Genomic DNA, 27,482 nt, shown 5'->3' on the forward strand with positions numbered 1-27,482 from the left:
GCCTACAATGTACTTGATACTCAGTGGACAAAATAAAAAAAAAACCAGTTCTGGCTTAATTCTTACATTCTACAGTAGCGATACAATATTCACACAAATAAGTACATAAAAGGTCATTTGAGGAGGGAGAAAACACTAATGAGTAGTATCTGACACTTAGAATTACCTCAACCATATTTTGTATTTACTTATATATCTATGTGCTATTTCCTCTGCTATAATGTGAATTCTCTGAGTTAATTCATTTTTGTTTTAATACTTTAAACTTAATACCTGTGCCTACAACAATGCTTAACACACAAGTAGGTGTTTAATACATACTTATTGATTGATCAGTTGAGATCTATCAGCCTATCTTATGGTAGGAGGAAGCACCTGAATCTAGTGTTGAAGAAACTTAGGGATTCTAAGAGGTAAGGTGAGGAGGGAGTCTATTCTGGGCATGGGGACAAGCTATGCAAAGACAATTTCAATGAGACATAGACTATATAAAGGGGAATAATAAGTAATAAATTTGGAAAGGCAAAGAATGAAGGGCTAAAGAATGAATAAATTTATTCTTTTTTTAAAAAAATGTTTTTCCCAATTTCATGGGAAAACAATTTTTAACACTCATTTTTTTTTAAATTGAGTTCCAAATTCTCTCCCTCCCCTCCCCCCTACCTAAGATGGCAAACAATTTTATACAGGTCATACACGTGCAATCATACAAAACGTATTTCCTTATTAGTCGTGTTGTGAAAGAAAACAGAGACCAAAAACAAACAAACAAAAAAAAAAAACCCATGAAAAAAATAAAGTGAAAACTAGTATGCTTCGATCTGCAGTCTGATTCTATCAGTTCTTTTTCTGGAGGTGGATAGCATTTTTAGTCATGAGTGATTTGGCACTGAGATTAAAATATATTCTACCTATCACATGAGGTTGTTAAAAAATGGATAATAGTTTAAAAATTTGGCAAGGTACGCTGTGCTTAGAATAATTTATATTCCATAAATAGAATATAGTTACAAGTATGCCTCTCAGAGTGAATTAAGCAGATGAAAATAATATTAACAATAACTACAATGATATAAATGGAAAGAAAAAGAAATTGATCACTGCATATTTATAATGACCAATTTTGGCCCTGAATAAGAATTGGGAAATGCCTTCCTTTCTATGAAGAAATGGGGGACTATGAGTCTGGAATATTGTATATACTGCCTGAAATGGTTTACCATGTGCTAGTTGGTTTTGCTGAACTGCTTCCTCCCACCCTCCTCTATCTTTTTAAAGTCTTTGTTACAAGGGCAGGCTCACTGTGTAAGGAATGGGGGACTGAAATAAAGGCAATGTAAAAAGAAAAGCTATCAATATAAAACAAAATTAAAAATAAAGATGGATTAAAAATAGTATATGTCTTGGGAATTTGACAGTGGCAGTTCCATAAAAAACCACCAGCACGACAACAGAGCTTACAAAACACAAGGATGACAATGGAGCTGAAATCATGTTCTTTAAATTAGATTTCAAAATAATTTCAAATATCAGAAAAATGCTCTCTACCTCCAGAGAAAGAGGTAATGGAGTCTGAATGCAGATCAGAGTATATGTTTTTTAACTTTATTGTTCTTGGGTTTTTTTTCTTTTGGTTTGTGTTTTCTTTCACAACATGACTAATACAAATATGTGTTGCATGACTCCACATGTATAACCTATATCAAATTGCTTGCCTTTTCAATGAGAGTGGAGGGAGAGAATTTGGAATTCAAAATTATAAAAAAAATGTTAAATTTTTACATGCAATTGAAAAAAAGTAAAATATTTAAAGTGCAATAATTTCAAACATCAGAAAGAGGTAGGGAAAAAAAAGGAATTGTCCTTTGGCATTAAGGAAAGCAATTTCCTGAACAAGATGACTTAGCTGATAAACTTATTACTATTCTATCTTAGGTCTGTATTCAAAAAGGAAAAAAAAAAAAGCTTGAGCAGGTATACAGTAAACTCACCTATCTGTGCTGATTATGAGGATTCCTTGTATACTCGACCCAAGAGACAAGATAATCCATAATATTTACACAAAAAGGATTTATTGAGCACCTAGTGCAAGCCACTGTGTTAGATCCTCTGGGAGAAACAAAGAAGAGACAGAAGGAAGTAAAAGCAAGATACTAAAAATTTTGATAATAATAGACTTTCTTTCCCTCCCATAGGAAGACAGCTATTGTAGAGGCAGGGTTGCACCTGAACAAGGTACTATGTTCTCCTTTCCCACCATGGCAGAATATGTGTTACTGACTGAACATGTGGGTACAATATTATTTCAAGTATCCTGAGGGTTAAATAGGCTTCTGAGGAACAGTCTGGGAACAGTACAGGGTGCTTGACTTTGAGAAGATGCAAGTTCAAATCCTCCTTCTGATACTTCCTTATTTTATGACCACAGGTAAGTGGCTTCCCCTTTCTGAGTCTTTACATCATCCATAAAATGGAGATAACTGTATGTACCTGACTGTTGTTTGTCTATCTTTTTAGAAGAGGACCAATGACATCACGGGGTGAACTGAATTTGGTAGAGTTGCACAAAGTCATCAGCCTTACTCTCTTATGGCGTCATTGAAGTCTAGTGGCAGGACAAAATGGCCTGGGATAAAGTGGATGACCTTGATGTTTTCGATGTTTGTCCAAGCTCCACACTCCACAGCACCTGCTTCAGTCGCCTTCATGACTGTTGGAACAAGTTGTTCTCTTCTGCCCATTCCACCAGGGGAAGTTCTCACATGCTTGAGATAGACATCCCCCCTAACTCACCAAGGGTTTGAGGTCTGTTGGCTACCCTCAACATGGGTTAGCCTTTCAGTCAAGCTGGTTTATTGGAGATATGACCACTGAGTATACCACAGCTTCTTGGAGCCCCAGGTGATAACCGAGTGCCAGGTAGACACCAAAGGTGATCAGCCCTGAAAAGGGCTTGGCAAGCCCCCATACCAGAGATGACAGTCTTCCTTGAATACTCCATATACCCATGTACTTGAAAGACTTCTTGTGAAGATCAGATGAAATAATTGTACGTAAAGTTCTCTGTAAACTTTAAAGGGTCATATGTCAGTAATTTTATTTTTTTCCTCTTTGGGAAAATGTATCTGGCATTTCATATGACTAACTCAACTTACAAATGCAATTTTACAATGTATCTTGTTCAGTAACTAGAGACTACTTGTAATGAGATGATGGTTTTTTTTTAGTGACAAAGTTTAACCTTGCAGTTTCTTCCTATAAAATTTCTATCCGTGAACACAGTCTTATTTTTATTTTTAAATTATTTATTTTTAACATTCTTTTCTTTTTAAATTACAAGTTCCAAATTCTCTCCCTCCCTTCCATCCACTGAGAAGGCAAGCAATATGATATCAATTATACATGCAAAATCATACAAAACATTTCCATATTAGCCATATTGATGATGATGTAGTAATAATGTCTAGAATTCATATAGTGCTTTAAATTTTGTCTGCAAAACACTTTATTTATCTCACTGGATCCTCAAAACAACTCTGTATAATGTAGGTACTCTACTTAATTATGTTAAGAATTTGACAATAAAATCTGCCATGAATAAAATGTCCAGGGACTACTTATAAAATGCCAGTATAACATGGCCTCACTTACAAAATGAAAATTACAAGCTGCATGACCCTGAGCAAGTCACTTAACCCTGTTTGCCTCAGTTTCCTCATCTGTAAAATGAGCTGGAGAAGGAAATAACAAATCACTCTAGTATCTTCGCCAAGAAAACCCCAAAAGGGGTCACAGGGAGTCAGACATGACTGAAAAACAACTGAACAAGTATAAAACATATGCAAAGAAAATACAATTTCAGGGGTGAAGGGATAGGACTAGCAATTGGGGCATCAGGATAGGTGTCATATAGGAGATGGCACCTGAGATGTGTTTTGAAGGCAGTTAGAGATTAAAAGAAGGAAGGAAGGATATGTGGGGGATAATCTGTGCAAAGGGACAGAGGAGGAACAGAACAGCAAGTCAAGTGAATTGTATTTAATTGAAGCAGGGCTATGCAAAGTCATCAGCTTTACTTAATGAGCAGAAGTCACAAAGAAGCAAATTTAGGCTTAATATCAGGAAAAATTTCCTAACAGTTAGCAATGTTTAAAAACGGATTGAGCTGCCTTGGAAGATAATGAGTGTTCCCATCATTGGAGATTTTCTAGCAAAGGTTGGATGGCCACTTGTCTGCTAAGTTGTAGGGGAGATTCTTTTTTGGAGTTCACGTTGACCTATATGACCTTTGAGGACCCTTATACCTATAAAATTCTATGATTCTGTGAATTAATCTCCTTTTAGTTCATATAGCCCTGATTTAATGGAATGGAAACAGATGAATAATCATGATATACAAAAAAGAAAAAAAGTTTTGATTGGCTTAATCTGCTGAAAGATTTCTCTCACCTCCCCCCAACTTAAAGTGGTGATTTATTCACCTGTTAATCATATTAATGAATTCACACTCTTACTCAGTCAATTCTGAGTGTGACTGTACTTGAAAAGGTGAAACATCCTCAGATTTCCTGTATTAAGTAAAATGATACAATATGAATGATGATGAATAAGCCATATTGTTGGTTGAATTACAATTAATGTAAGATAATAATTACTTTAAAAGTACACTTTTATAAAAAAAAAGTCTACTGATAATTGGACGAGATTATGTCTGCAAAGAAATAATTGTCAGGAAAAATGAAATTGTGTCCATATAAAAGAGCTAAAAAGTCATAGTGCTTCTATCTAAAAAAATTGCACAGCATAAGTCAAACCCTGGAGAGAATATTAAATATCTAATTTTAAACTTATAAACAATTTGCTTTCAACCTAGTATGCATACATATATCCCTTCCTAAGTAATCAGCTTGCGTATCCCGTTAGTGACAGATAATAAGCTCTCTCCAATACAGAAGAAAAGATTCTTTTCCAACACCTCCTGCATTCTCCTCCCCCGCAGCCCTGTATACCTCCCATCCTCAGGAAAAGAAAGGAGCTGGTTTCTGTTCCAGGACCCACACTGTTGGCTGCATACCACAACACAGCACATATTAAAAAACCCTACCATTTATGACAGCAAAACCAACTTAAGCCTCTCCTCTTCTACTCTTTGTACCAATTTTATGCTTGTCCATCCCCATAAATAGGTACATGTGGGATGGGGAGTACAGGATAAGGAATGGGCATGAAATTGAGAGCATAGCCATCCAGTAATGTTAGAAATAACAACTGTCATTGTGGATTGTGTCCCCCACAGAAGTATACCCACAATGGAGAATGCATCTGCTCTATCATCCCAAGCCTGGGTGAAGCTGTCCCTAGATGCTCTCTGTATAATGAAGGAAGAATCAGGTTTAACCAGATTTTCAGGCCACTCATATATTACCTTAACTGCTCCAGGTCAGAATGGGACATCCAGAGAGATAATCATACAGAATGGCTCCCTGGGCTCAGTGTTCTAGAATCAGTAATGGGGTACTGCTGTATGCTTCCTGCCTCAAAATTCCTACTCTGCTTGTGTGCTAATAAAGTAAACAAATCATCTTTGACCTGAAAATGTGGCAGAGCCTGCACTTTTCTCCCTGAATCCTTTTCAGGGAAGCTTGAGGGAACTGAGCCTTGGCTTAACCACAGTGATTAATTGTGAAAGTCACTTAGAGACTTCGAAGAAATATTTGTATCATTGAAGTCGTAAGTAAAGCCCTGGAGGAACAAAGGAAAATGCAAATTAATTAAGTTAAGCACCTACTAATATTGATTCCTAACAGATGGTCAAGAAGTGGTCATGAAGGGAGTGACCAAGATGGCACAGTTAGAGAAAGTAGCACAGCCAAGCCTTCTCTTAATAATTACTCCAATAAATATCTAAGTAGAGCATCAGACCAAGTAGTGATTAGGAAATCCAAGGGGAAAAAATATTAAGTCAGTTTTGTAGTCTAGGGAGCAGGAACAGGAGCTAGCTAGGAGTTGTGTTTGACTTGGATAGCTAAGATTTAGAAGGAGGCATGAAGCTAGGCACAGCCAGACCTGAGGCTGTGTTCTTGGGCAAGGAGTGGTCACAGATCCAACAACGATTAGTGATAGTATGTACCTTGCAGGGTGCAGGAACAGGAGGCCAGCCAGTCTGTGCCTCTGTGACCTCAGAACTAGGTTGGAGACACATGTGGCCCTGAGGCTAAGGGTGAGGCTGACTTGCAGCTGTGTTCCAGGGCAAAGAGAAGTCACCTACCTAGGGGATCCACGTCCTAAGGATGTGTACTGGGCAGGGATCAGGAACAGAACCAAGCAGCAGGTATAAGGCAATAACTCTAGAAAGAAGCTGTGGATTCAGACCTAGTCCACTCTGAGGACAACCTGAGAGATCAGGGTAGGGAAGAAGCTCTGTTGCTCCAAATTTGAAGATTCTTGCAGCTAGCAGACAGAAGCTATGGCTTGCTCCAACCAGGGGCAAGCCTACAGTTGTATCAACCAAACCCAAACTGGGATTTGCAAAATGATCACACTTCACCCTAGAACAGACTGCTTAGGGTGCATTAAAGTATGCAGGTCCCTGGTCTGAGGGGCCCCTGTGATCTCTGAAGAACACAATACTCAACACCTTGAGAAAGCAGCATCAGGACCCAGAAACTATAAAACAGGACTGAAAAAGGCCCTGACTTTCCCTCCAGAAGTATACAGAACTTGGCCCTAGTACAATTCAGGAAGTAAACTGGAAGAAAGAATAAAGAACAACAACAATAACAAAAAGACTTCCATGACAAAGAGCTATTATGGTGATAGATGCTCAAGACACAAACTGGGATGGAGAAAATAACTTCAAAACACCTACCGGCAAAGCCTCATAGAAAAACACAACTTGGTCACAAGGTCAACTAGAATTCCTGGAAGGAAGGAAGCAAGAATTTTTTTAAAAAAAAGTTTTAAAATGTTACAAATGAAATGACAGTGCTAGAGGAAAGAACTGGAAAGGAAATAAGAGTTTTGGAGAAAAGACTTGAAAAAAGTTAACAGCTTTGTACAAGATGTACAAAACCTTACCAAACAAGAGAATCCCTGGAAACTAGAATATACCAAACAGAAGTTAACAAGTCCATGATACAAAAAGAAATATTAAAGCAAAGTCAAAATACTGAAGAAGTAGAAGGAAATGCAAAATATTGAGAGGATTAAAATTGATCCTGTATCATTTTTTTAATTGATCCTATTTACAATTAATTAATTTTGTCCTGTAACTGCCTAAGTCACAATTTTCTGCTTATGTAACCTAGTTCAGAATTCAGCTGGCCTGTAAGAGGTTAGGTTTAGAAATCCAGTTCTCTTACTAATCATTGTTTTGCTCTTGCCTCAAGGGATTTAGTTAATCTTGGGGGAGTGGAGCTTAATATCTTTACACCAATAAGCTATCCTTCAAGGATGTCTGGTTTGCTGTCCAAAGAAGTCTGGGACACTATCTTACAGGTGGACTCAAACAATGAACATTTCTTAGTCGCAGGAGGGAAGAAGAGGAATTGTTGCTAGCCTCCATTACCAACTTCAACCAATCATATTGTTCCCCATGCCTCAGCTATGTAAACAATCCATGTTGCCTTCAACTCCATGATGTTACCTACCCTGTTCTGTTCTTTGTTCTGTACTCCCCAAGAACCCACAAAAAGGGAGCTGTCATTTTGCTCAGGGTCTTTGGCTGGAAACTGAGGCAGTCATTGACCCATCTTATTCTCAGGCTGGTTTTGATAATAAAAAAGTTATCTTGCTCAGAGAAATATCTCAGTTTACCTTTTTGTTAAATCTAACAGTATATCATAGAAAAAGCACTAACCTGGAAGAAAAATCAAAGAGAGATAATTTAAGAATCATTGGACTACCTGAAAGCAATGATTCCCCACTGCCCTCCCTCCCTAAAGAGCCTGGAAATCATATTCAAGAAATAATGAAAGAAAACTGCCCAGATCTTTTAGAACCAGGGGGCAAAGTAAAAACAAAAAGAACCTATTGGTCATTCCTGAAAGAGGCCCCAAAAATGAAAACTCTCAGGAACACCAGAGCCAAAACACAGAATTTCCAGGTTTAAAAAAAAATATACTGCAAGTAGCCAGAAAAAAAAAGAGTTCAAATACTGTACTTAGAAATCAGAGTCAGAATTACTCAAGATTTAGCAGCTGCCACTTTAAAAGGAGCAGAAAGCTTGGAATATGGCATTCCAAAAAGCAAAAGATATAATAAGCTTACAACCAAAAATAACTTATCCAGCAAAACTATAAATACAAAGTGGGAAAAAGGATCTTTAATGAAATAGAAAACTTACAAGCATTCTTGATGGGAAACCCAGAATTGAATAGAAACTTTGAAATACAAATACAGGAGCCAAGAGAAACACAAAAGGGTAAATATAAGTGAACAATCAGGAAGGGACTATACAAAAATGAAGTATTTATGTTTCAGTGGGTGAGTTGATATGTTAACTCAAAACCCTAATAAATCATGGTTTATTGAGGGAGTTAAACAAGACAATAGACCTATGAATGGTTTTATTATGTTTTACTGATCACGAAAGAATGAAAGGGAGGGAAAACAGAAGGGAAGAAAGGAGAAGGAAAGATTCAACAACTTATCTTACATAACTGGGTTGAGTGATAGAAAACTATACACAAATAATGAGAAAGGGGTAGAGGGAGTGGTTGTCACTTGACCCTCATTTTCATCTGTACCAGTCAAAAAGAGGTAAACACAAACATACATAAACATATAGAGAAAGAGTTTGGTGTAGAAATATATTAAACTCAACAAAGAAATAGGAGGAAGGGAGATGGCAGGAGTAAAAAAAGTAGGTAGGTTTAGGGATGTATTAGTTATAAAAAAAAAAATTCTAACTTCAGAGAGTGGATCATGAAGAGAAGTTTAAAAGGAAAGAAAGGATAAGAACCTGGGATTGGGGTCCTGATGAAGGGAAGAGAAAAGTGGCAGGAGAGCAGAAGAAGATTATTTGAATTACAAATCACTAGTGCTAAGTATACTCCTCTCTTGCCACATTCTTTGTAAAGAGAGTTTAGGGAGCAAAGAGGAGAAAAAATATAAGAAAACTCGATGGTGGGAAACATATAATTAGTGATCATAACTATGAATGTGAGATAAAATTCACCCATAAAATGGAAGAGGATAGCAGAATAATCTAGAAAGCGGAATCCCATAATATGTTGTTTATAAGAAATATACTTGAAACATAAAGACTCACACAGAACTAAAATAAGGGACTACAGCAAAATCTATCATGCCTCAGTTGAACTAAAAAATTGGAGGGTAGTAAACGCGATCTTAGACAAAGCAATAGCAAAAATACTCTTAATTAAAAGAAATAAACAGAAAAACTACATTATTCTGAAAAGTAGCATAATGAATTAATATGAATACCTAACATACATGCATCAAATGGCAAATACCTAAAGGAAAAGGAAAAAGAAGCAGAGATAATAAAACTATAATAATGGGGCACTTCAATGATTCACTTTCAAAGTTAAATAAAATCCAACAAAAAATATAAGAAAGAAGTTAAATACCTGAATAAAATTTTAGAGTGGTTAGATATGATAGAACTCTGGAAGTTACTGAATGAGAATAGGAAGAAGTATATGTATGTAAGTGTGTGTGTGCATGTGTGCGTGTGTGTGTATTTCTCAGCTGTGCATAGCATATTTGTAAAAACTAACTATGTATTAAGGCACAAAAACCTTAGAAACAAATACAAAGAACCAGAAATATTATACAACACCATTTTCTGACCACAATGCATAAATATTATATTTAATAATGAGCCATTGAAGAAAGCATTAAAATGAATTGTAGTCTAAATGACTAAACTCCAAAGACTTGGTATGTAAAAGAACAATTAATAGAGACAACAGACAATTTTATTAAAGATCATGACAATATTAAGATAATATACCAAAATTTGGGTGATATAGACAAAGTAGACCTTAATGGAAAAAATATTTCTAAACACTTTCATAAATAAAAGAGAAAAAAGATATATCAATGAACTAGACATGTAACTAATAAAGCCAGAAAACCAATATGTCAAAAAATTCAATTAAACACAAAAATGGAAAACCTGAAAATCAAAATAAAGGTGAAAAAATTTAAAGAAAAGAACCAATGAATTAATAAATAACACTGGGATCTATTTTTGTTTTCTATAGAAAAACCATTAATCAATTTGATTAAAAGAAGAATGAAGAAAACCAAATTACCAGTATCAAAAATCAAAAGGAGAATTTACAACAAATGAAGAATAAAGGAAATTATTAGAAACTATTTTGTCCAACATATCCCAACAAAACTGACAAGTTAGACAAAATGGATGAATATTTACAAAAACATAAAATGTCTCAATTTATGCAACAAGAAATAAAGAATTGATATAAACCAATCTCAGAAAAATAACCTTTCTAGGATCTCTTTTTGGACTCTACCAGGCCAAAAGAGCTTCCTTAACCCTAAAAGTTCACTCTATTCCTGTGGTCCCTTCCTCTTATTGGCTGTTTCTGTAGGCTAGATTCATGAATAAGTTACTGCCAAAAACAAAGTTGTATAAATCAGCATGCATCTGAGCAATGGATCAGTACTGGGTCAAACTGAGCAAGGCCTGAAAAAGTAGTAATAGGAAGATAAAGATTTTAACAAAAATGTATTCATGACACTTGTGCTATGGGTCTTGACACACAGGTGTTCACTCACTATATTATGAGGCCAAAATCTAAACAATACAAGTTTCCCCCCCCCAGAAACTAAAGGACAAGGCTGGTTTAATTTGGATAACCAGATGTTTGCTTAATATTCGAATATATATATTTTAGAGTACGTAGCTGCCTGTCTCCCATTCCATTTGGGTGGCTCCATATTGTTTGAAAAAATAGCCTATTTCAAAGCAAATTATATTTGGGATGGAGGGGATTTACAGTGTGACATAATTACCATAAATCTTGGCCCCCCTCTAGTGTTTTTCCTGGGACTGGAACTGATATAGGATTTCAATTCAATATCTGAAGGCTAGGCTTGTGGTTTCATCAGTATAATGATCTTTAAGTATGGAAACTCCCTCCATCTATGCAGACCAGGAAGTTGATAGTCTTTTTTTTTCTTTTTTTTTAGGCAATCGGGGTTAAGTGACTTGCCCAGGGTCACACAGCTAGTGAGTATCATGTATCTGAGGCCAAATTTGAACTCAGGTCCTCCCGACTCCAAGGCTGGAGCTCTATCCACTGCGTCACCTAGCTGCCCCTGGAAATTGATAGTCTTAAGAGAGTTGCCTGGAGCCCTGAAAGACTTGTCTAATGTCACAAAGTCTGAAAGAATTACAAGCAAAACTTGAACCTAGGTCTTCCTAACTTCCAGGCCAGGCTTCAATCCATTACACCATGATGTTTCTTAACCATCAAATACTTTTAAAAAATAGTCATTGCTTTACACTTCTCCTTTTTGGAGCAATTGGGGCTAAGTGACTTGCCAGGGTCACACAGCCAGTAAGTGTCTGAGGCTGGATTTGAACTCAGGTCCTCCAGACTCTAGGGCTGGTGCTCTGTCTACTGCACCATCTAGCAGCTCCTATACTTCTTTTCAAGACCTCTGTAGTCATGATTGTGTCCTTCTTTCTATTCTCCACAGTGACTTACTCAGTATTTTGTGCAGAATAGGAAAGCAACAAATGTTTACTGATGGACCCAAAAGATGGGGAGGGGGGTTTCCTTAAAAATAATGTCCTTTTAATTGACAGTGTCTAAGAACACATTAACAAGTAAGCCCCTTTCATCTTTTCTAGTGGCTAGGAAAGAAAATAGCTTAGCAAGAGATCTAATATGTCCCTTGAAGTTTCATTGTAATGGGCACAGATTGACTAACAGATGATCAAGTGTATGGTCTTAGTCCAACACTGGGATCTGAAAGGAAGAGGGAATAAACTGCAATAAGTACTAAAAAAATTCATCTGTTCTATCTGAAAACAATCTGATTCAATATTTTTCCTACTTCCACCTGAAATGCAATAAAATGATAAACTTCAACTCCCAAACCACTGAACTCTGTTTTAGCTAAATGCTGACTCATTAGCTATGCCAAAAAAACAAAAAAACAAAAAACAAAAAACCAAACCAAAAAAAAAAACTGATGGCTGGAAGAAAATCCAACATTATAGAAGGAGCTTTCAACATACCAGGCAATATTCTTCCCACAAGAGCATCCAGTAACCAAAAGGACTGCTCTTCACTCTTTGTAATGAGAAGCAGATATCCCGCCAGGAAATTCATTCCCTACAATAGAAAGAACAATGAAGAGGAATTCATAATGGGTCTTAAAATATTCTTTAAGTCCACATCAAAGACCAGTTTCCAGTTTATCCTGTTTGACCCAATAAATATAATACTCCAGATATAGAAATAATCATAATAATAAAATGGAACTCTGGAAGCCATTAGCATTCTATCCTGTCTGGTTATGAATTACAATCAAGGACATAGTCTCTTTGGAAAGGACTAGGAAATGGAGGAAGGAAGGAAAAGAAAAGATATTTATAAAACTATTCCAACACGTCCTTTGAATATTGATATTTAGCAATAGTTTTCATAATTTGATGACAGCCTAAGGGAAGAAATCACATAACCTATACCAGGTTTTCCCAAACCTTAATCTAATATATGAGGTGTCTCAAAAGTCTTTAATAGCTTAAAACTGCACTGACTTTTGGGACATCTTTTAAATCAATCACATAAAAATTATCATAGAGCATAAAATGTACTAGACAGCTAAAATTCATATGGAAATAAATAGTCAACAAGGAAAAAGTCTATTAAGAAAAGTAGCTAAAAAAAAATAAAGAAAAAAATAAAAAAATAAAAGGAGCTGTAATGATTGTCAGAAATTTAGAAGATAATTTGGAGATCAAAACATTATAAATATAGAAACAGGGTTTTTGAAGAAAAAATAAATAAGCCTTGTTAATAAAAGATAAGGTTTCAGTCTTTTCAACTCTAACAGGAACAACAGTTTTAGCTTCATACATTCAATACTTACATGTATACAAAAGAACGTGTAAAACTATGATCCAGTGAATTATTTAGATGCAGTGATAACCAGTATCTATTACTCTTCTTTGAGGCTGGCTTTTTGAAAAGCATCTCTTATTTCATTCCTCTCTCCTGTACTTTCCCTTTCCTTCCTCCCTTTCCCCCAGAATTAATCTGTGATGACAGGCAGCTAAATGGCCCTGGGTTCCTCAAACTGTATCCAACCACAAGAGAAAACAGTGTTCCAATTGGAGTAATACAGCTAAAATCAACCAGATTCTGCTGGGCAGAACTCTGCATTAAGCAAGTTACTAGAATCATCTTGCAGAACTGAGTTTTAGGTTGAGGCCACAAGCTATTTCAGTTATCTGTCACTGACCCTTTGCGAAAATCTTTGAGTCAGTCTGGCTTTCTCTGTGTGTGCCTCCTGCACGAAAGCCTAAAAATCTCAAAAGCTGTTTTTCAGTTCTCATGACAGCAGATAGCTTGATGCCTGCAACCATGGTGACAGAAGTCTGTTTGGTGCTTTCAGAGTGGGCACAAAAGACAGCTCTTCTGAAAACATTCCAGGAGGCAGCATTTCAGCAGCCAGCAAGGTCTGCAGAACAGAAGCTTACAAGGCTGGACTGGCCCACACCTTAAAACTCTCTTGGTTTTGTTTTTTTTTCCCCTAGCCTGGTGCTTTGACCTTTACTCTCTAGTGAGCCCAATAACTGAAAAAGGTATTATCATAGAAAAAAATGCAGACAATCGAAAGCATATACACACATAAACATATAATGTCTGACTCAAACAGCTTCATTAGATGTAAGAAGTAGGTGTTTTTCAGACTGACATCACTTTACACGTAGATCACTGGCAAGGATGTTTTTTCTTCAGTAATTCATGCAAATTTATACTGAAAACTAAGAACATGATGAAAGGTTAAAGTGCTTTACAAATGTTAGTTACACTAATAATAATATTAAAACCATGTGGAACCAGGACATTATGTCTGCTGTTCTATCTACAACTAGGGTGGCCCTAAAGATAAGTGAGCCTATAGAAAATGATCTTAGATCCCAATACTCTCTTCCAATTACAAAAAGCAGGCATTTTACCTACCTATTTAACAGTTTGCATAATAATAATAGCATTTATATGATGCATTAGGGTTTACAAAGTACTTTACAAATATCTCATATAATCCTCACAACAACCCTAGGATGTAGGTGCTATTATGATCCCCATTTTACAAATGAGGAAACCAAGACAGACAGCAGTTAAATGACTTTTCTAGTAAAGGTATAAGGCTGGATTTCAACTCAGGTCTTTCTAATTCTAGGTCTAGAACATAAAAGAATAGTAGCAGGATAGAGACTTTCATTCAATTACAGAAAGCAGTCATTTTACCCACCTATGTAATAACAGTTTGAAGAATAACAGAGCTTAAAAGAATAGTAGCAAAATAGAGATTCATCCAAGGAATTTAAAATCATTGTGTATGAATGTCATAAAAAAAAATGAGAACAAAATATTATTACATATCATTTTTGATTGTCCTGTCTGCTGGAGTTATCCTGAAAATGCTTTCCATGAGCATATAGAAGACAGACTGACATTCAGATACTTTAATTCGATTATTAAAAGCAGTTAAACATTTAACAAAATGACTAATAGTATTTTAAAGTTTGTAAAGCATTTTATAGACATACAAGGGTTGGGTAGAGCCCCAGTGAGACCAGCAAAAACGTAAAGGTCTGCAGAGGCTAAAAGTCAGAGACCCAGAAAGGTAAAAGTGAGAAAACTTCAGGTGGAAAGTTGAAAGGCTGGGAGGGGTGAGTAACTCAATTGCATATTATGGAAGCATATTAAAAACCTCCTTAGCTCAAATGAAAATTACATTTCTCAAATCTAGAAACTTTCTAGACTTTCTTTTTTTGAAAATGTAGAAAAGGTTAAGAACAAGAGCTAAAGTTCTAGAAAATAGATCAAAGGTGATCATCAAATTTAACTCTTGCCTTGTTTAGATCATTGCCTTCCTACCTCCTGGAGTTGAGCTATTAAATTACTCTTCTTTCTCCATTGATTTTCCATTGAGAAAGGATTAATATACTCATGTCAGGGAGGAGGTGTCTTTGATTACTCCAGGAGAACATTTCATGGGAGTGGTCAAACAAGGGATCGAATAGTGACTATTATTTTGGAATATTAACCCCAAACTGTATTTTAATATATAATTATCTTTCCCTTGTCCAAAACATCTATAAATATAACTTTCAAATCCTCTTGGAGAGAGGGATATCTGAAGTCATGGTGGAGGAGAGTGCTTTGCCAGTTTGGACATTTCTCTCTTTAGGACAAAAATGTTAGTATTTAGAATAATGTTTTTTTAAAAAATGGTTTCTGGAAGAATTGTTCCTAAAACTCAGAGTACAGTATTAATATGTTTTTCTTGACAATATGAAGAAGCTAGCAAGATGATGAATATGTCTCTAGGTCATAGAAAGCATTTATACCTTTGTTTCTAGCCTGTCTTCATAAAATTCCAAAGGAGAATCGAAGGTAAAATGACTTGAATTGAAACTGATTACTCTAAGGCAACAACAAACTAATTATCCTAAGTAGCTCATGGAGGGAAAGGACTTTGGAGAAAGAAAAAATGTTGCCATAGCTGAAAAATCTTGGTGTTACTCTAGCTGACTTACAATTTATCCATCAAAAAATGAGTGCAGGAGATCAGCTGATTGACCAGTCTAGCAGAAATGTTGTGCCCTAAGAGTGTAGGCAAGAGCAGCATTGGAGACGGGTAAGGAGCCCTACTTGACCCAGCCCAGTGGCAGATTGTCCTTCCAGCCAACACACAGAACCCCTAGGAAAAGCAACTAAGTTGCAGGTCAAGTAGAGCCTTTGTGCCCTTCGAGGAGCCCGCCCAGCAAACTGCCAGCCCAGTTAACAGCAAAATGAATTGTAGTGAACTCCACAAAGACCTTTGGCCGCATGGGCATCCTCCACTTGTACCTCATTACCACTATACCTTAAGTTTGTGCCCACTCTTTTTGACCTTAGACCTGGTGTATGTATGGGAAAGCATGCTCCTGGCATTGAAGCAAATGTTTTCTAATCACTGCCCTTGCTAAGCCATTTGATTAAATAATGACTCTGCTAAAGAACTGAGTCTATTGGCTAATTAAGGAGAAATACACCAGTGGGGGCTAGTGAGCTGGTGTTCAGGATAGCCACACACAGGGTTATCCCTAGATCTCCAGAAGTAGTAACAGCTATCCCTCTGGGGACCCAACCTGCTAGTGCTATTATATACATGATCTTATTTGAGTCTCATAACAATCCTATGAAGTAGGTGCTATTATTATCCCGTTTACATATGAAGAAACTGAGGCTTTAAAAGGTTAAATGACTTACTTAGTCACATAGCTAGTAAGTGTCAGAGGTAAGATTTCACAGTATGTCTTGACTAATTCCAAGACCAAGACTACATTCCCTCTATGTCAGAAATAATTAATTTCCATATCTGCAAGGAACATAGCTCTTAATGTTCAATATATTCGTGGCTTTTACTTTTTCATCTATGTAATACAATTATTTACGGTAGCTTAGACTGTACTTACCTGGCAATATCCTACACCTCGATTATGATGTCCATATGCTACCAATACATTGTACAGGGTATGTTGTAAGCAGGGATCAGCAGTCTGTCTGAATTTTACATTGTCTGGAAATGTCCTGTTCATGTCTATGGATGAATATGAGGAGAATAAGAGGAAGGTATGAACTGGGAAAACAGATAAAAACATGCACTCAGAATGACTGTATGTCTAACACACACAACCACTGGGAATGCTCAGGACCATGCCCTGTAATGTTCTTGTAGTTTATTCGAATTCAATTCATCTAATAACCCCTTCTTAAGGAAGGGAAATTTTATAATCCCAAAAGGATTCAAGATGGAGTAGTGATTCCTTCACTATTGGATTCATCCCTTAAGCACTTCTAACTTCCTTTAAAGTAACTGGCTTACACGAACTCACTCCTTCAAATCAGGGAAAGAAATAAACACACTCCTGGGTTCTACTGATGGGAGTGCAAGGTTGGGTTGACAAAGGACCGTTAGGGACTGCTGGAGAAAGACCTGAAGCTGTCTGCTCCATCATCTGCTGCAACTCAAAGCTGGAGCTCTGTGCAGGGAACCCATGAAACAGGACAGGAATGAGTGGGATTCTTGATGCCCTTGCTCTGAGGGTCATAAGAACATGTACGAGAAAAAGAAAGGTCAAAAATGCTATAGAATTTTGTCTCATCCCTTCCCTATCCCTCTCTATGACTGTAAGCAAATTCCTCCACCTCACCATACCTCACTCTCTCAAGTTACATAAATATGCTTTTCCTTTTCAAGTTATTCTCATAATAGAAGATTAAGGTACACTCAGTTAAAGAGGATTTTTAACTGTAAAGGCTATGGGCTATGAACAATAATAGATGAAAACTTTTTTTTTTGCCTGGGATTTGGAAAGGAAGTCACAATTCTGTCAGTTCAGAAAAAGGGGAGATTTTTGAGACCTCTTCCAGAAATATAGAAAAGAGACAAACAAAATTAAATGAAATTAAATGCAAACCTTCCTCCCCACTTCTTTGCAAAGGTGGGATGAGGGTAGGGAACTACGTTTAGGGAACACATCATGTATTGTCAAACACACCTAATTTATTATTGGTTGCTATTTTTCTTCCTTTTTTATTCTTTGCTTCAAGCTATGGGTCTTTAGGTGGGAGGGTAGAGAATATTTGGAAATCAAGGTAAGAAAACAAAGGATATCAATAAAAATTAAAAAAAATTTAAATTGGTTTAAAAAACCAAATTAGATGAAAAGCATTAACCTGACCATTGTGTGCCCTTCACTGAAGCCTCTTCTAGGCCAGAAGAGCCTCTTTGCCCCACCCTCTTCCTGCGGATGCTCCCCTGCTTCCTCCATCCTTTCAGTATCTCTCACACGTCCAATAGCTTTCAGCAAGGTCTCTCATTACCACATCATCTTCCTTCTGATCCACTCTCCACTGACAACCAATTCTGTAAAATTTTGACATTTTAATAGTTTTTCAGAACTTACTATTGCCTTGTGAGTGGCCCGACATCACTAAAAATAAGCAGCAACATTTTAAAACTGATTCTTAAATGTTAATTTTGTACATAAGCAGTAAGAACACAGATTCAATATCAATTCAGTGTTTTCCCCCCTCCAAATCTGGGGGTGGAAACTCTCATTTAGATCAGTAAGTGTTTGCTATTCCATTATTTATGGTAATCATAATGGACACTGACAATTTTACATGAAAATCAGACCTTTGGATCATAGCTTTAGAGCTAGACGGGACGTTTGAGAATCTTTTAAAAATTGTTTTGATTCTTCTGTTTTTTATGTCATAATAGTTATCCTCTCCCATTCTCTCCCTCCACCTCCCAGAGAGTCATCCTATTGAACAAATAGTATTTTTTTTAAGAGGAAAATATGATCAGCACGATTGATTGAGACATTGAAAAATATGTACAATATACAACACCTGTGGACCTCCCACCTCCATGGAGGAGTAGGTGGTGGGCATTCCCAACCCCTTAATTTTATAGATAAGAAAACTAAGCCATGTGGAGGCTAAATGACTTGCTGAAGGTCACAAAGGGAGTGTCAGTGAAACTAGCTCCTCTGATCTTGGAACCAGAGTCTGTTAGACTGTACCAGGCTTCCTCCTTACTTGGAGCCATCAAATAAGAAATATCCAGACAGCTCATAACACCACAATGAAAGTTATCATGGGGATCAAATGAGAGTAAATTTCATGAATTATCATGGATTGTCTATAACTCACTCCGGGTTTTAATTCCATTCAATTTTAAAAATTTAACCTCATTGGCAATATGGCCGAAGAGAAAGAGGACCAGACGGGTTTAAAACAACAACAACCTCCCATTCCGTTTTCCTAATCTGAGCATTCTACCCCAAACCAGGTTTTATTGTTCCAAATTCGGGATGGGCTGTTTTAGCCATGATGAGTGATTAACCGCCAGGCTGATTATCTGGGGAGTCAGTTACCACCTATGCTATGAGACCTTTGGCTGTACATTTGTTCTGTACTGACCTCAGCTGACCAAGAATTCTGAAACCTGGGGACAGGTTTACAACCATTGACCAGAACGCCTGTTCAGCTCTCAGTTCTCTGGCCCTCGGCTGGAGGCCCTTTGAACTTTGAGTTCCAGGTGCTGGGGAAAATAGTCATAATAAGATCACAGGACCAGGAGCTATTGCAATGGAGGACACACTGGACCAAAGTCTCATTGATATCCAAGGAAATGCAACTTTTGAATAATTACAGGTTCTTTTAAACTCACACCATTAAAAGTTCATTTGATCTCCAATAAGACATTAAGTACGATAGGTCTACATTTTTATTTCTCTCAAAAAAGGTAAGATCTAAGAGGCAGAGCTATTTCAAAAGAACATAGACACAATACAAAATGTGATTTTTTTTTATAAGTTCTCTCAACTGGCAAAGTACATTCTACTCTCACTTTTCCTCTTTCCACCCTTTGACAACTGATTGTCATTTACAGTGCAGAAAGGTATAAAATGAGAGGTCTATGGGTAGTAGGAATATTTTGAAGAACTTTATAAATAAAATATAACTAAATGAATGATTAGGATCAAAACTTTTTACTAATATAAAGAATGAACTTTCATCTTATTACTGTTCCAGTGAATAAAGACTGGATTTTTTTTGGGGGGGGGGGAATAGGGAGCTGTTGGCCAGTTAATTCTAAAATATCACCATTCATCATTTTAGTTTAGTCTTCAAAACTCTCATATCCTGTTACCTGAATTGTGTTACAACCTCAAAAAATACTGATTCTTCCATATGAAATGAGAAAACCAAATGCTAAGAATCATCTTCCATTGATAATTTAATGGTAACCAATTCTAAGATGATGTGAAGATGAGGTAGACACAGGGATAATAGATGAATAACATGAAAGCAAATAAGAGAATAGGAAAATCAGCCTCCTTGGAAACTTATTATAGATTGAAACTAAAAAGGAGGTTCTAAAAATTGAAACCTAAGTGTGAGTATCTATATATCCCCACCTTCCCCAAATGTTCAACCCTGCTTTTTTGTTGTCATTCTGTTGTGATTTCCCTAGTGGAGGGGAACTCTGGGTATGGAAACTCCCTTCACCAAGGTAGAGTTATAACCTGTCTGCTGCTTATAGTCTTAAAAGGTTGCCTTGAGGGCATTGAAAGGTTATGAAAATTGCCGAGGGTCACACAAATAGCATGTATCAGAAGAAGAATTTGAAGCCAAGCCTTCCAAAATCAAATGCCCTCTAACTACTACACCTTTCATTCCCATCTTCTCCCACTCATTCCCCCCTTTTAAAATAAGACCTGTGATTTTATTGGTGTAGGGATCTCCTAGGGAAGGACTTCCTCTTCCAATGCCAATCTTTGCCTGTACTGCTATTTTGAATCTAAGGGTAATCCATGGCCCTGAGAAGTTAAATAACTTGCCTAAAGCCACAGGTCTTCTGATTCTGATTCTAGCTTTCTACCACACTGCCTCATATTCATTTCTCCCTCATGAACCACCAAAACCATTTTCTTAAATGAGTTGCATTTTCAAATTAAGAACAATTTGTTGATCTTCATTATTATATTCAATATATTATTTCATTTGCTAGTGCTAAGTCTAATTAAATGAGTCAAGCTGTGAGAGCAGAGTTTGTTGGCCCCTACAGCACTGTCTAATCTTCATCACTTAACACTCACTGCCATTGGTGAGAAGTAGGAATGAGGAGGACGTCACCTGTCTTGATCGACTCCACCAGTTTGTCATTTCTTTCACCTTCCAATAGCTTCCGATAATATCCTGGGTTCTGGTCCATCTGTGCCTGGGCTCCACTTATGGCCATCCAGACAAATGCTCGGTGTTCATTGGGAACACCTTTCCTTACATATCGCTTTACTGAAAGAAGAAAATACAATAAAGTCAGTTTTGGAAGGAAAAGATAAAGCCTAAGTAGAACTAGAAATTCAGAGAAAAGAAGGACCTTGGACCAAATGGTAATGAAACTCAAATGCTTCCAACCCTTGCCACATAAGCTCAAAGACAACAACAACAAATACCTGATACACCTTCACCAAAAATTGTACACACTCCAAAACCTACTTTTAAAAATAAAATATGCATAATCAATAAGCAGTACACATTCTACACCAAGGCCAAATTATTTATCAATCATATCAACCAATAAGTTATATGTGCAAGGCACCATTCAAAGAAAGCAAAAAACAGTCCTTATTCTTGACTAACTTACAATCTAATGGGGAAGACAATTTTATTTATTTTTTTTTTGTTTTTCTTAGGCAGTTGGGGTTAAGTGACTTGCCCAGGGTCAAACATCTAGTAAGTGTTAAGTGTTTGGTCTGAGGCCGGATTTGAACTCAGGTCCTCCTGACTTCAGGGCCGGTACTCTATCCACTGTGCCACCTAGCTGCCCGGAAGACAATTTTAATAACACTGTTCTAGGTGTGTTCACAGGGCAGCTAGATGGTGCAGTGCATAGAGTGCAGGACCTAGTCAGGAAGATTCATCTTCTTGAGTTCAAATCTGGCCTCAAACACTTACTAGCTGTGTGACTCTGGGCAAGTCACTTAACCCTGTTTGCCTCAGTTTCCTCATCCATAAAATGAGCTGGAGAAAGGAATGACAAACTGCTCCAGTATCTTGGCCGAGAGAATCCCAAATGGGATCACAAAGAATCAGACACAACTAAAATTGACAGGTGTTTCAATGCTACTAGTTGTCTTGTTATTATTTTAATAAAAAGTCGTGAGCCATAAGGTGTTTATCAATCATTAAACATTTATTAGGCATCTACTGTATGCCAGTTAATGTGCTAAATATTAGAGATACAAATACAAACACGAAACAGTCCTTGCCCCTGAGGAGCTTATAACAAATATGTAAAAACAGGTATTTTAAATGTAGATAAAGGGTGATTGGGGGTAGGTGGTGAAGTAGAAGATATTAGAAGCTGGGGAAATCAGGAGAGGTTTCATATAGAAGGCGGCCCCTGAACTGAACCCTAAAGGAAACCAGAAGATAGATACAACACTTAGGATGTCATTACTTTAATAGTAAGCTCTCTGTTCTCTCTTCTTGCCTAAACTATTGTCAACCACGCCACGTCTCTCTACATTCCTTTTCAGGACCTAGTCCCAAAGTCACCCCATTTAAGAAGTCTGTTGACCAAACCCTACTGCATGGTGATTATTGCCATGTCTTATATCTCTCAGAACTCACACATAGTCTGTATGTCCCCACAGTACTGTAAATTGTTTTTGCCCCCTAAGGGTTTCTTGTCTCCTCAACTTGAATGAAAACTCCTTGAGGGAGGTCCCTGTTTTCTACCTTTTAATGCCTTCTGGAGCCCTCAGAACAATGCTGTAAGTATAGGAGCCATGTAACATGTTATTGAATTGGTTTGGAGTAAAGCCATTAAAATTAAATCAGATTTGATCAATCCGGAGGTTAAGCGACTTTCTCAAGGACAAATTAATATATGATGGAGGCAGGATCCTTCCTCTGTCTCTAAATCTGGTGCTCTTTCCCGGGTACCACACTGCTTCTGTTATGAACACCCACTCAAACCACTGGCACATGCATGTGCGCACACGCGTGCGCGCGCGCACACACACACACACACACATACAGGAAGTCAAAGAAAAAAGAAACGCAATCGTTTATCACAGTATTGTTTTCTAGAAACTAAGAAGACATTGGTAAAAATAAATAAATAAGAGGAAGGGATACCTAAGTAACCTTCCAGGGATAAAGAGACAAAATTCATTACAAAGCACCAAACAATTGAGGCCCATCTACTCTTCAATTAAGGTTCTTTGTAGTCACAAAAGCCCCTCCATCATATGTGGAATCAAAATTGGGATTCTTTAGTTCTGAGGGCTCTAAACCCTCCTGAAAGTCTGAACCAGACTAAAATGTAATTGGGAGCGATTTAACAAATTTTTTTTAAAAATGTGGTTTTCTAAGTCAATATGTAGCCAGCAAAAATCTTTATTTTTTTTAAACTTTGTTTATTTTTTTTAACACTTTTTGGTACCCAAAAGTATTGATTAAAAGTTGTCTCCTATCCTTTAAAAAAGAAAAGAAATGGTTGCTCCTTTGGTTATAGGCTTGTTGCCTATAACTATGTTGTAACTCTGGAAGTGTACTTGTTGCAATGAATGACATTCTTCCTATCCAAGTCAAGGTGGAGGAGTGAAGAGTTTAGCACGATTTGAAACAGTATCCTCACCAGAAGAAAGGTGTCCTTCCAGCAGAATGTACTGGAAAATGCTTTTATTTCTTTGTGCTCTCCCAGTTTCACCAAGCCGCTCTCTTGTGAGATGTTAGATAAAACACTAGAAACAATAGTCCTGAAAATGTTGAGGTTTAGGGTACACCCCAAAATGTTGGGGTACAAGGTCATCTTGAAAAGAATTTTCTCAGGCTGTCTCCAAATCAAGCAAAGGCATTTATTGTGGATAGCACAACACACCAGGCAGGCTCCTCCACTCCTTAAGGGAGACTCAGCTTAAAGGAGACCCCAGCTTAAGGGGGGTGGCAGCTCCCCAAGGGAGAGAGTTGCTTCAGGGAGATGGCTCCTTAAGGGATATGATCCCCCCTTAAGGGAGATGACCACTTAAGGGGGACAACCACTAAAGGGACATGCCCTAAATCTTTAGCTATGGTTTAGTGGCCCTGTTTCTATCCAATTTCTGACATCACTCTTTTAGGCTAGCCTATTCCTAACGCCTAATTTTAGGCAGATCAACCTGAATTAAAGAAGAAGTTTGTGACTTTTTCAAGTCAATCCACAATGTTTAAGAGGCATCTTGTTGTTTTGTTGTTGTTTAGTCCCATCCGACTCTTTGTTGACCCCATTTGGGATTCTCTTGGCAAAGACACTGGAGTGGTTTGCCATTTCCTTCTCTAGCTCATTTTATAGATGAGGAAACTGAGGCAAAACAGGGTTAAGTGACTTGCCTAGGGTCACATAGCTGGTCAGTGTCTGAGGCCAGAACTGAACTCAGGAAGACAAGTCTTCCTGACTCCAAGCCTAGCACTCTATTCACTGAGCCACCTAGCTGCTCCTAAGAGCCACCTAACACATAGTAAAACCAAGAATGGTTTTGGATGCAGAGGACATGGCTAAAGTATCACTGCTTACCTAGGGCAAATCATGTCTCTTCACTGTGGCTCCATTTCTTCCTTTGTATGAATGAAGGGCTATGAATAGATAGGTGACCTTTATGCATCTATGCATCTCTAGATCTAAATCCTATGATTCTCAGGTATGCAGTCAAATAGCCAGACTTTTCCACCTTATTTTGGCCAGAGGGAAAGGATGCAATGAAGAAAATGCGTATCTTTGAAAGGCCAGGGTCATATGCAGAAAATTTGTACTAATATTCAGAAATCATTATGGAATATACAAAATTATATAACCTATTTATACTATATAGTATATACATACATAATATTTTTACTATATATTTAGTAATTATGTTATAATTATTTACTAAATAATTATAAAGATTTAGTAACTATATATTATATAAATATGTTTATATATAAATATAACATTCTAATTATAATATATTTACCAAATATATTTTTACTAAATATATTGTATTATACATGTTACATATGTTATATAAATATGAAATATAATTCTGTGTATTCCATAATGATTTCTGAATCTATATTAGTACCCATTTTCTGCATATATACATATGTGTATTCTATAATTATTTTATATGTCCCTATATGTATAAATCATATATAAATATTAAATTTTGTGTGTTCTATAACAAATGTAAAATATTCTATAATATATAAAAGATTCCTCTATATCTTTTGTTCTTACATCACTCATATTTTCCAATCTGTCTCTCCTCTCTCCCCCTCCCAGAAAGCCATCCCTCATGACAAAGAATAAAAAAGAGAGGTGAAAAAACTGCAGCAAAACTCAAATAAGATTTCAAAAAAGTCTGACATATGTAGTATTCTACACACATAGTCCCCCACCCCTGCAAAGAAGTGGGATTCGGTGCCTTCTTATATGTCTTCTTTGAGGTCAAGCTTGTTTATCAAAACCCAGTATTTGGTTTCATTTGTTTTGCTGTTCTTTCCATTTAGAAGCAGCTAGGTGGCTCAGCGGATAGAGAGCTGGCCCTAGAGTCAGGAAGACCTGAGTTCAAATTCCCCCTCAGAGTTAGTAGCTATATGACCCTGGGCTAGTCACTTAACCAGTTTGCCTTGGTTTACAGCAGGGATAGTAACAACACTTATCTTGCTGGGTTGTTGTGAAGATCAAATGAGATAATATTTGTAAAGCACTTGAGAACAGTACCTGGAACATAGTAGGAACTTATTCTTTTCCCTTTCCTCTTCCCCCATTTATGTTGTTGTATTCGTGGTGTATAGTGTTTTCCTGGAAACACAAAAACATCCAGGTATCTCGGAGCAGTTGGGAGAGGATTTTCCTGGCAGGTCTCAAAGAATGTGATATGAACCAGGGCCATATGCTAAGCATGATTACAGCCCATAAAAGAATACTCTTAAAAGAGATGGATTAATATAAGCTATTCCAATGTTAGTATTATGATATCAGTATAATAATCAGCAGGTGGCTGAGTGTATACCATCAGTACCACTCATGGAAGAGAGGGGCCTTCTTCCTCCCCCCCAGAGCCTCTCTGACATTCATGGCCATTGCTATCTATGCCTTTATGGGTATCAATTACAACTATTTCTACACATATAGCACCTGGCACGGGCTGATGGCCAGTGGTGACAGAAACAGAGTCACAGAAACTCACCTGCTGCTACCAACTCTCTAAGAACACCCAGGAGGAGCTTGATACAGTGACTTGCGGTTACCTGGTGAGTGGCCCAGCTGTCCTTTTGCAGGAGGGACTCTGGCAGGATAGGCTGATTGCTCTTGCCTCCCAACTCGGGCAGCTACCACTACTCCTTCCAGGAACGGAGAGCTTACACTTCCTATTTGACTGCTGTCTGTCTGAATAAGACTGTCCCGTGCCCTTCCCCCCAAAAAAGTTCTGAAAAGTTGTTTCTTGCTTCCCTGTGTTCTATTCTACACCCACCATTTTCTAAGTTGCTAACATGCTTGAGATCACTGCTTCCCTCCAAGGTCCTCTGGTGCTGCCCATACTCCAGCTTACACTACACTTTTTTTACCGATAATCTCGCTCATCCTACTTACAGTTCTGTCTTCAGGGAGTCCTTTAATCCTCAAACCTATACTCCTTAAACAACCCAATGACACCCTTCCTTTCAACATTAGATTTGGTGGTTGATAACTGCCTTTACCACACTCCCTCACCCATCTCAAATTTTTACTATTCTCAACCTGCTGACCATTCAGCCCAGCATCTTTCTATTACCACCTCCTTTTGTTCTACACCCATGCTACATGGCACCATTGGAGGTGATTCTGCAAATGAAATGACCATCTTCGTGACTGGTTTACCTGTCTCACCTTGCAGCTTCATCTCAGGCACTGCTAGACAAGGTTATTACTTCTTTAGGGATGGATTCCTTGGCTAGCTCCCCACACTGGGTGCTTGAAACCTTGCATGATACCGTAGAAAAGAGAGCTGGAATTGATATCAGATAACCTGAACACACACCAAAGAAAATCCAGCCTCTGCCAATTACTACATGTGTGACCAAGGAGAAGTAATTTCAACTCTCTGGGCCTTAGTTTACTCATCTGTAAAATGAGGAATTTGTTCTAAAGTAGGCATAATAATAATACCTATCTCATAGGGTTGTTTTGAGGGTCAAACATATGTAAAGTGCTTTGCAATTCTTAAAGCAACATACACATGCTATTATTATTAAAGGTTCTGCCTAGGTGATTTCATTTCTCTTCTTAAACTTGCTGCCTTCCTAGATAACTTCATACCTTACCTTCATTTACCTCAAAACAATCAAGGATTCCCATTAACATTTCAGTATATCTCTGAGAAAATGCAATTCCTCCTTTCTACAAAGGCAGAGGAAGACTATGAAGATAGAATACTCCATATCCTGTCAGATACATTTGCGGTATTGGTTTTGCTAAACTGATTTTTTTCCTCTTCTTTCTTTTTTAATCTTTGTTACAAGCATATATTGAGCAAAGAAAGGCAAAGTGAAAATAAGAGATATATTTTTTTAAAAGAGAGGCTGTGGAGGCAGCTAGGTGGCACAGTGGATAGAGCACTGGCCCTAGAATCAGGACCTGAGTTCAAATCCAGCCTCAAACCAGACATTTGACAC

The 27,482-nt window shown here is 37.3% G+C and overlaps 1 protein-coding gene across 1 annotated transcript in view; it reads right to left on the reverse strand.

The window, feature by feature from the left end:
* LOC114046105 (growth hormone-regulated TBC protein 1-like) overlaps positions 1 to 27,482 on the reverse strand; it is a 78,685-nt gene that overhangs the window by 37,405 nt on the left and 13,798 nt on the right. Inside the window, exons 3-5 of the mRNA XM_027866359.1 lie at positions 20,937 to 21,095; positions 16,700 to 16,824; positions 12,242 to 12,338 (exon numbers count right to left, since the gene is read on the reverse strand). Of these exons, the coding sequence (XP_027722160.1) occupies positions 12,242 to 12,338; positions 16,700 to 16,824; positions 20,937 to 21,095 (381 nt within the window). The remainder of the gene's footprint in view (positions 1 to 12,241; positions 12,339 to 16,699; positions 16,825 to 20,936; positions 21,096 to 27,482) is intronic.

Source organism: Vombatus ursinus, unplaced genomic scaffold, assembly GCF_900497805.2.
Source record: "Vombatus ursinus unplaced genomic scaffold, bare-nosed wombat genome assembly UNPS02014781.1, whole genome shotgun sequence".
In the NCBI taxonomy this organism is placed as follows: domain Eukaryota; kingdom Metazoa; phylum Chordata; class Mammalia; order Diprotodontia; family Vombatidae; genus Vombatus; species Vombatus ursinus.